The 11174-nt window shown below is 36.6% G+C and overlaps 1 protein-coding gene and 1 long non-coding RNA gene across 2 annotated transcripts; one reads left to right on the forward strand and one right to left on the reverse strand.

Annotated features, from left to right (window-relative positions):
* Nucleotides 1-2082: 2082 nt before the first annotated feature.
* Nucleotides 2083-10793, reverse strand: LOC103456719 (neutral cholesterol ester hydrolase 1-like). The gene is made up of 5 exons (XM_008396430.3): nt 10221-10793; nt 8096-8318; nt 7054-7123; nt 6599-6770; nt 2083-5082 (listed from the first exon to the last, which is right to left on the reverse strand). The coding sequence occupies exons 1-5, from the start codon at nt 10353-10355 to the stop codon at nt 4462-4464; spliced, it is 1221 nt and encodes a 406-aa protein (XP_008394652.1). The 5' UTR covers nt 10356-10793; the 3' UTR covers nt 2083-4461.
* LOC103456718 (uncharacterized) lies at nt 6196-7039 on the forward strand. The gene is made up of 3 exons (XR_532305.2): nt 6196-6471; nt 6613-6766; nt 6843-7039. It is a non-coding gene; the product is annotated as an uncharacterized LOC103456718 (long non-coding RNA).
* Nucleotides 10794-11174: the final 381 nt, after the last annotated feature.

Raw genomic sequence — 11174 nt, forward strand, 5'->3', positions numbered from 1 at the left:
GCAAGGCATTTCAAAGTGCTTTACATAATTAAAATAAAAACAGGAATAAACAGTGAGGAAGAGAAAAGGATTTTGAAAAAGATTAAAACAAATAAAAGATAAAAACATTAAAACCTTAGAGTTTTAGTTAGAACGCCATCTAACAAAGGTACGCACACCTTAAAACTTTCATTAAAACATAAACAGTGAGAATAAGGAAATAAAAAGTAAAGATAAAAACATCAAAGACATCAAAACCGGCACTCTAATCCTAATTTAGCCATAAGCAACTCTAAACTGGTGGGTTTTAAGTTGATTTTTAAACTGTAAAACAGTGTTTCAGCTGTTTTACATTTTTCTGGAAGTTTGTTCCAGATTTGTGGTGCATAGAAGCTGAATGCTGCTTCTCCTTGTTTGGTTCTTTATTCAGAATGTTTGATTCAGAAATATCAGCAAACTACAAATAGGGATATTGGTGGTAGAAGAAAAAAAGGAGTAAATTTACGCCAAAAAAAAAAAATCTTTAGACATTTTCTGATTATGATTAATCTCAGAAATCTTCCAGAAAAAAGTTTTTAAAAAATCCAAACGTGGAAAATGTTCCTTATTCCTTATTATCGACAGAACATTTCTCTCAAAATTAGATTATTTTAGCACATTTTCAACTTTTCAAAATCAGAAATTTCCAGGTTTAGCTTTTCACAAGGTTTCTGAAATTATTCTCAAAATTTCTGAATTTTTTTTTTAGCTATTTTTCAACTTTTGAATCTAAAAAAAATTGTTTTTTATTATTTCTGAAATTCATGTCTAAATTTCTGAGTCTTTCTAGCAAATTTTCAATTTCTCAAAATCAGAAATTTCCATGTTTTTATGGAAAATTTCTGAAATTAATCTCAAAATTTCAGATTTTTTTTGTTGCAATTTTCCAACTTTTGGAACTCAGATTTTTTCTTCTAGTTTTCTAGAGATTTCTGAAATTAATCTCAAGATGTCTGAGGTTTTGGCAGAAATTCACTCCTATTTTTTTCCTCCTTCAGTTCATTGTTCAAACTGGTTATCTTCCAGTATGAAGGAATTATTTATGTAAAACCAGCTCCTGTTTCTTGCTGAAAAGGTGATTGTAAGTTAGTTTTGTCTTATTTCAAGTGCACTAAGAACATTTGCACTAGAAACCAGACAAAAATACTTGGTTAGACTTTTTTTTTTCAATGATTGATTTGACTAAATACAATAAAAGTTGCAATATGTATAAAAACGTGCTGTGCAAATAAACTTAATTGGCTGATTTGCATTATTGCATTCTGGTATATGTAAAATACATTTGTTCTGTATGCATAAACATCAATCAGAAAACAGTACTTGGTAAGATTTTGCGTTCTTCCTGCTAACAGACATTTTATTTCTTATACAGATTAAGTTTTAAGTCTGGAATCACTTCTTCCCTCAGAAAAGAAACTCCCAGTTTGCTTATTCCCAAAGACTGGAGAAGTAACGACCACAATCAGGTCATCGGTTCTGCTGTTGGCCGACAGCCAGAGCCATGTGTCTGTCAGGCGCTGGCCGACGTCATTTATTTTATTCGTTTTTAGGACAGCGGTGGAGGAGAAAGGAAACATGATAGCCCACCGGGGATCTGCGCTCTCATGGCGGTACAGCAGCCTACTAATAGATTTCACAGCCATCATCCTGCAGTGCAGCGATCTCAACGTTACGGAGTGAGAGAGGGACACACACAGTATTGCACAATGCTGAGTATACACAGCTGCGAACTCTGGCATACTTTTACTACAACACACGGACATAACTCACGCTGACTTGTAGTTACATGTGTCAGCAAACCTCTGCAGTCTCTGAGGGAACTGTTACGGAATAGGTCGAAGTTCTTCAAACTCGAAGCAGCTTTATTCAAAAATATAGAGCTTTACTTTTACAAAGCGCATCATCTGAAACCTGCAGGCCGTTTTTAAACAGCGGAATAATAATTAAAAAGGAAAAACGGATGAAATGTTCCTTCAATTTGAATTATTGCATTTTGCAATCATGACGTATTCTTTAAAAAGCGTAGGTCAGGCATGTTTCCTTGCTTTTTGAACAAAAGAAAAGGAAAGGAATGTCATATTTTATTATGCAAACATTATTTTTAGTCTTGGAGTTGTTGCCTGATTAAATTCAAAAATATGGTTTCAAGTGTAAGATATACTGAAAATACAGTTTCCAAAGCAACACAGGTGAGAAAACTGACAAACATAAATGTTTCATATAAAATCAGCAGAGTAAAAAAGCAAAAAATAAATATAGCCTTATCTTAATCTAGTAGTAAAGAGTTTGAGTTCTTTCAAATGATGAACCTTTAAAAGTTGCTAAACTGAGCTCTAGGCACCTTTTAGCATTAGTAGCTGTTAGCTTGAGCCACCATCAGCCTAATCAGTCATTATCTTGATCAATTGTTTTCCAGCTGTTAGTTTGAAAATCTGACAGCTCGAGTAGATGCTAAGTAGCAGTAAGCCCAAGAAGTCACTAGCCTAAACAGCACCAAGCTTAAGTAGCTTTGAGCAGACATTAGCTGAATAGCTTAAGTAGATATTAGCTTGGATCACTGTAATCTTCAGAAGTTAAAAATGTAAGTAACAGCGTCAATATTTTCAAGTGAGTAGTTATTAGCTTGGGTAGCTGTTATTTTAACATCTGTTAGTTTGAGTGGCTATTAGCCTAAATTGGTGCTAGCTAAAATGGAAAGATTCTCCAGCAAAGTCCAACTTTGGGGGGCTTTCAAGTTTATTTTTCCAACTCAGAAGTTGAAATTTCCAACCACAAATGGATCACAGCATTAGCTTCACTAGATGTTAGTTTGTTTAGCTGTTAGCTGGTCTATCTATAACCCTGACTAGCAATCCAAAGAGTTAGGTATTAGTTTGTGTAGCTTTTAACTAAAATAATATTTAGTTTGAGTAGTTTTCAGTTTGAGTAGTCATTAGTCTACTAAGTTGCTACCATGAGTTGTCATTAGCTTTAGTAGCTGTTGGATTATTTAGCTGCAAGCTAAAATAAATGTTAAGCTTTAGTTAATATAGATGACCACTAGAGGGACTTTTACACTGCAAGAAGCGTTAACCTACATTCCTATAAGTGAACGGTTAGAATAAGTAGTAGCTAGATCATGTAGTAATTAGCGTTAGCTTGGTTACTAGTTAGCTAAAATAGCCAATTGGTATTAGCCATTTGTTTGCGTAGCCTTAGCTTGAGTAAGTGTTCACTTGTTTTGTCCATAACAACTTTGTTTCTGAACTTTCATTACTTTACCGTCTGTTACAAGTTTAACAGTAACAATGCTTAAACCTAGAAGTTTTAAATAAGACGTTTCGTTTGAAGTGAACTCCAAAATATTGTATGTTTTGTACTTCAATGTCTATGAATTTCAGGAGTCAAAAAGTGGCCATATGCTTTAAATTGTATAGTTAATTTGTGTTTATCTCATGTGTAATAAATGTAATTAATTGCAAAAAATACTTTGAATAAGCTCAGGTGTTGCAAACAGCTGCTTTGTCATCAGTACAGCACATTGTTGTGTCCAACTAAAATGTCAATTAATCAAAAACTCTAAACCTTTAAATAAAATACATAAATAAATCATGAAAACGCACATAAATGACCTAATTAACAAATATATCAAATAAAATGTGTCGAAGTACAAATTTATAAACTGTGCAGACACTAAAGTAAAACACTGATCCATTATGCGTGTTTGTCCAGTGGCTGACTTTCTTTTTTTATTAAGTATGTGTGAATTCATCTTCTTTTAATCCAGTGTAAAATTAGCTTACATAAAAAAGTTCTTTTTTTAATTAGAAATTTCAAGAAATAAATAAGCCATAAATATATTTCCTCCCCTCAAAACGTTGACCCATAATAATATTTGCTTTTCATAAATATTTTTTTTGCGCCATTTTCACTAAAATATTCAGATCCAGTGAGTTTATTTTAAAGCATCTCTGAAGCAGTAAATCTTGTACGTTTACACTGCAAAAACACAAAATCTTACCAAGTATTTTTGATCTAGTTTCTAGTTAAATACATTAGTCCACTTGAAATAACTCAAAACTAAGCTAAAGATAACCTTTAAGCAAGATATCAGAGCATGTTTTGGGTCAATAATTAATAAATATTGTTGAAAATCTTCTAGTTCCACTGGCAGATTATTTCACTTTACCTGCCAATGAAACAAGAACTTTTTCAAGGAATTATTGACTTAAATCAGCTCCTATTTCTTGCTGAAAAGTTACTTGCAAGTTAGTTTTACCTTATTTAATGTGCAATAAGAAATTTGCACTAGAAACTAGACAAAAATACTTGATAATTGTTTTTTGCTGTGTAAAGATGTTTATACTGCTGCTTTTGTTTTGTTTAGTTTTGTTTTGTTTTGGGTTTCCTTTGCACCAATTTTTAAAAATTCAACTAAGAGCTCCCATATGTGTGGAGTCCTGCTCATAGGTTCTGGTCCAGCCAGCGAATGTAGTTCCTCATGCTTCTCTGCCCAACGCTCGACATCATTGGCAGGTTCGCAAACACCATGCAGCCATGGAAACCGTCCTCGTAGTGGTCACTCGTCACCTCGACGCCAGCGTCCCGCAGCCGCCTGCCGTACATCAGACCGTCGTCCCGTAAAACGTCAAACTCGCACGTCATCACATACGCTTGGGGCGTTTTACCCAGAACCTCCTGCTCCGCCAGCAGCGGCGCCGCCCTCACGTCCATCAGCCCTGGCACCGCGCCCACCACGCCTGGCGATCCCTTCTCCTCAACCACCGGCTTGAAGTTCTTCTTGCGCTCGGTCGGCAGCAGAGCGGTCCAGTTGAGCTTGGAGCGGGTGGCGGCGCTGATGGCCCGCTGGTCCAGAGCGCTGTGGTTGTTCGCCAGCAGGACGGGCTCCAGGGAGGAGTCAGCGCCGAGGTACTGCAGCCAGAAGCGGGCCATGTAGGGCCTGTAGAGGATGGGCACGGCCTGGTTCTGCTGGTACGACGGCGTGTGGAAGTCGAGAGCCTGCAGCACTGGGTAGATCAGAGCCTGGGCTTTGAATTTCACCTGCAGAGAGTCATCCAGGCTGAGCTGCAGGAAAAAAATATAAAATATACCAGTTCAGAGGAAGATTCCTGACCCAAACTGAACCGGGCCGGTCACGGTAACAAATGTCACCCTGAAGTTATTGTGATTGTTGAGACAAATTCCAAGTAATATGATGGGAATGGTGCAATAATAATAATAATAATAATAATAATAATAATAATAATAATGCAACAACAAATTCTCAAAGATCCATAAACTTTAAATTCTAAAACATTTAACACTGGAACAACAAAAATTAAATAAAACAACAGAAATGACAAAGTGAATTATGGAGTCTCTAAAGAAAACTGTCCATCAATAAAAGGGATAGTTGAGACCAAATCACCAAACTGAAGACATTTTATAAAATAAGCAAGTTATACAATTAAACAGACTTCAGTTGGTTTATAGGTCGCATCCAAATTTCCAGTCTTTCTTGTAATGTTTGAAACCATTTTGAAATAATGGCTCCACAGACTTTAAGATCTTTCACAGCTTTTCTTTAGACGTTTGCCGATTCTTCAAATCTTCTCACCAATTTCAGGCCCATATTGTTTCGACGTTCTACTTTAGTGCATAAATCACTCAGGCATAGAAAGACTATTAAACACATGGGACATATCGTAGCACTTCCACTTTAGCTTAGCTTGCTAAATTGGTAAAGTTTGTTCACTGGCAGGCAAGTGAGTTTTAAACGTTAAAATTTAAACATGAGTTTCAGTTATTAATCTTCCAGCCATATCAATACTGACGTTTGACCACGCGTGCCAATTAACGTAGTTAGCAAACAAGCTTTTTTCTTCTTTTAAGTTCTCAACTTGACAGAAGAAACTAAAGAGCCTTATTTGTCAAATATTTTTGGTTTAGTTTCTAGAGAAAATATCTTAGTAAACGTGAAATAAAACTAAATTATAGGTAACATTTCCGCTAAATACAGGAACTTGTTTTAAGTAAATGATTCCTTAATATTAATGAAAAAGTCTAAGTTCCATTGGCAACATATTTTATTTGTAACATGGGAAAAATATATTTTTTAACCCAACAGTTAAGTCACATGGGCACTGCGGCGTTACCTAGCAACCAAAGCCCCGTTACCTAGCAACCTAAGCCGAGTTCCACTTGAAATAAAACAAAACTAACTCGCAAGCAACTTTTCAGCAAGATATAGGAGTTTGTTTTAAGTAAATAATTCCTTAATTTTAAGAGATAAATTCACATATCACATGGTAAAAATGTCATTTTATCAGTGGAACAAGAATTTTTCAATCAATATTAAGGAATCATTGACTTAAAACAAGCTCCTATTCTTGCTGAAACGTTACTTGTAAGTTAGTTTTATCTTATTTCAAATGTACTAAGAAATTTGAACAAGAAACTAGACAGAAATACTTGGTAAGACATTGTTTCTTTGCGGCGTGACGGTGGTGTTGGACCTTCAGTTATTTAAATAATGAGTTAATAGAGAAAAAAATTAAAACCTGGATGTGTCTCTGCGTAATATTTGTTGTTTTTTCTTTACCTCCTGCGCCACAGCAGCAGCCAGGTTTCCTCCAGCGCTGTCTCCAGACACACAGAGCCGCTCCGGGTCGATGCTGTACTGCTGCAAGAGTTCAGCAGACAGGAAGACCCGCGACGCTGCCACGGCGTCGTGGTACTGATCCGGAAACACGGCCTCGGGAGCCAGGCGGTAACTATGACAGGACAAACGCAACATGGCAGCATTTAAAGACTAAATCATCAGACTTTTCTTGCTCATATTCCAGTTTCTGGGCAGAAATCGTTCCCTGGTCTCATCAGTTCAACCGTGTCCATGACAACTGAACGAACTCTTTGTTTGTCGAAACGGACACAATGTACCGTGAAGTTGAACATAAAAAACCTCCTGTTTCATGAAAGCCACAGCAGCACTGCAGTTAGCAAGAAGAAGAAGAAAATAAAAGGAATGAATTTGCTGATTTAACTCCCGACACTCACTCCACAGACATTATGACGGCGTCCAGATCCTCCGCCATTTTCCTACACAGAAGGTCATAGGAGCGCATCCCTGCAAAACACAAGCGGTAAAATTCATTGTGATGTAAATGTCAGATTTACTGAGTGCTTTCTATAATAATTTGACTTTTCCTGGCATGTAAATGAACAGCTGGTGGACAAAACCAGGAAAATGATGTAACTTAACAACAATCAGGCAATATTTCATGGAAAATAAGAGTATAAACATCTCTACTTTGTTCCAGAGGAATCATGGAAAAACTACAGCATGATGTTCCTACGATGGCTATGACTGATGCAATAAGCAATAAATCAATTGATCATGTACTAAATTAAAACAAGCTCAATATTTTCTATTTGCATAATTTATAATTTTTCTCTTTTCTCTCTTCCTACCAAAACCAGGATGATAAAACTCTTCAGTCTGATGTTTTGGTCTCAACTAAATATTTTTTTAAGGACTTTTCACTTTATTTATCTGTTGTTTTCTTTATTTATTTTAGATATTTCAAATGTCTTCCATTCCTGTTAAATATTCATTAAACTTTATAGTTTATTGATCTATGAGGATGAGTTCTTGTATTATTATCACCATCATATTACTTAAGTATGATCTCAAAACAATATTATCATTTATGGCAATAATTTCTGGGACCATTTATTGTCCAACAGAATTTGTTATCATGACAGACATAAAGATGACCACTCTTTAGTTTATTTTTAAAGAACAAAATAAAAAATAAAACTATTTTTTGCCTCACAATTAAGAAAATAATGTGAGGAAACATGAATTTATATCTTGGTTAGGAAGATAACAGAAGGTTGGCATCCGGAAATGTTTTGTATCCTTTATTATTTTATTGAATCAGATGTATTTTTAGACTAATCTGACATGTTTTGGTCTAAACTTTTAATAAAGCATAAAATCTTGAGATGTTTTGTATTGAAATCTTATATAAACTGCAGGTATTCCTAATTTATAGCAAAAATATAATAAAAACATCAGATCTAGGATTAAACCCACTTGCGCTGCCGAGCGCCCAGCCTCCTCCGTGGAAATAGATGACTCCTCTTCTCAGCCTGCTGTCTCCGTTTGGCTGAAAGACGCGGGTGGGGACGCCTCCCAGGGAGGAGTCGATCACCTTCACGGTGGGACTGGAGCGAGCCTCGATCACCTCCACCCAGGACACCACCCGGTTCAGCAGGCGAACACGGTGGCACACGCCCAGGGAGTGGGCCGCGTCGCTCTGAAATGCACAAACAAGCCGTGTTCACAACAGATCAATGATGTAAGATTCAAATATATACAATGAAAGTTGAGTGGAAGGAAAAACGGTGGCACAAATACCCATTTAAGAGTGAATAGCTTCAAACTCCAGATTGCAGACGATAGACTAAACCCCCATAAACCGCGTTTTTGTTGTCTTTTTAAGCGTACTCTTCAGTACAGCATTAGATAAAGCTAATGGCAAAATTTCTCAATTTCATAAAAACATTTTTACACTCGGTTTTTTGGCTTTTCCGAAAAAGAGTTAATGCCCAAAAGGGGGCATTTGCTGAAGAAGTTCTGACGTAGCGAATTCCACTAGTTGATCTGTGCCTTACCAGAGGCACAGAACTTGTAAAAATTTTGACATTTTTAATTATTCTTTTACTTTTACAGCCAAAATATGACAAAATTATGCTTTACATAGCCTGGTTGATTCACTTCAAACCAGAAAATGTAAAAAAAAAAAAAAAAGAGCCTAATTTGTATTTTCTTTTTTGCGACATTTTAAAATCTGGTTAGAAATATAGTTCCAGATAATCCGAAATAATCACTGTGTTAGGAACAAATCCACATGAGTTTCACTTTTTGCACTGAAATGAATACATTTATAACTTAATTAAAACTAAATAAGCTTTTACTGATATCTTAATTTATAGAAACACAATGGATGTGAAACCTGCGTGAAACCTTTTGACCCCTCTGTTGAGTAACGGGGTGAACTCATTGAGCAGGGTGCCAAACCTGTCCTCCAAACACAGGAAAAACGTGTTGCTCTTTACAAAGACCAAGGCGCAGCATCGTCTGCTGAAAGGCATTAGGTTACCGTCTGTGGAGGCAGGTTACCGTCAGTAATGCGGTCGGAGGAGTTTTTCACGTTGTTGCAGCATTCTGTGCTTTCTGTTTGGACCTCATGGAAATTTTCCCCAATAAAAAATTTAACTGACGAACATAGAAATGAATAATTATCTGATGCATTGACAACAATTTGAATTTGAGGTTTTTATTCATCATTTTTATTAGGATGCACCACTCAGTTGACACAGTTCCTCTTTGACCAGCAGCTTAAACAGTGTGAAATTTGGCTTTTTTGATTGTTATAAAATGCATCTAAAATAAATATTTGCATCTCTGTCAGTTTGTAAAATGCATAATCAGCTAGTCATTTCATGCACTTTAATTTCAGCTCAGTAAAAAATGGACTCAGATTAGAGACAGAATTGAACATTAAGACGATCACAATGTTTCTGCTGGAGTCAAGAATCCACAAGCCAACATGTGTTACATTTATTTCCACATGGTTCAGTGTTTAAAACACTAAAAGCATTTCTGCACGGTCTAAACATTCAATCATCTTAATTAAAGATTTAGATTTTTCACACGAGAAACTACAAATTAAATAATTATGTAACAACAAAACCAGTTGTAGCTGTAAAAATAACTGAAATGAAACGTACAGGTGTTTAGGTTTGGTTACCTTGGTGTTAAAATACTTTCCACATTGCAAAAAACACCAATCAAAGTTGTATTGAAACACATAAACAGGCCAGAAAAACCAGAGATCTCCATATGCTTTAATAAAGAAAATGTGTGCACAAATATGAAACAAAATCCCCCCCACAATTTATGTACTATTTTAGGTTAGGGTTTTTTGTTGCTCTTATTTTGTATTTTCCTATGCGATTCTATTTTAATCTCTTCAAAACTTGATTTAGACAGCTCAGCTCAGTGAAAATCACATTAGTGATTTATTATTTAAACCCACAAGCAGGTGTTTACTTGCCCTGCGCGGCTTTAACCTGTAAAATTGATCCCGGCTGCGGTGGATCGCTACCTGTCCGCCGGTGTTCCTCCACATTCAGCGCATCATTCTGCCACTCACCGCCCGCATGAAGCTCCGGAACAGCGCGTCCAGCAGCATCAGTTTCCACGGCTCGCTCACGCCGCTCGGTAGCGGCAGGTACACGTAGTAGGCAGCCGCCGCCAGCAGCACGGCCCCGGCCAAACGGAGCCTCATCGCGCAGAAGGAGGAGGAGTGAACCTGCCCGGGAGAATCATACGGCACTGCCCGCTGTCAGGTCGCCAACGGTTGGGGAGGAGGGAGCGGAGCGGGTGGGAGACTCTGTCAGGGATCGACGAAACGCGGAGGAATGACCCCGATTTTAAAATAAAAGCACAAAATGGCACTCAAAGTGATATTTTTCATGATGGAGAGAACGTCTCTACGTTTTATTTTGAAATGCTCATGTCGGAAGTCATGTACGCCTTGCTTAAGGATTTTGCTCATGGGAGTTGTAGTTCTTCGTGAAAACGGCCGTTAGTTAAGTCTGTGACTAAGCTAGCTACAAAAACGACCCACCAAGCTAAATCACAACTCAATCCGATTGGACTGCTTTTAAGCATTTAAGTTTAAAAACAGCTTAAATGCTGTTTATATATAATATATATAATGTCAGTTTCATAATTATTTTATATTTATGTATTCATTACTATTGTCACCAAATGACATGCATATATTTCAATAAATTAATTTTAATAAAGTTTTGAGTGTTTACTTTTAAAAGCTGCTGTAAGCTGTCTCCTTAAATATCTGTTGAAAGAATGAAATCTATTGGTCTCAATCCTGACCCCTGGAGGAGACTACAAGTAGTGCCCAACTGTTTTGAACAATCTTTTCTTATCATCACACATTGTTGCCTGTTGATCAAATAAGCTTTGATTGAAACCAGAACTAAGTAATCTCGTGTATTACCAATTTCAAAGCTATAGATGTGTATTAAGTCTTAATATATAATATATTTTTAGCCATTAAACTTTGTGATTCCGTCCATTGACC

Source organism: Poecilia reticulata, chromosome 20, assembly GCF_904066995.2.
Source record: "Poecilia reticulata chromosome 20, P_reticulata-male-v2, whole genome shotgun sequence".
NCBI lineage: Eukaryota > Metazoa > Chordata > Actinopteri > Cyprinodontiformes > Poeciliidae > Poecilia > Poecilia reticulata.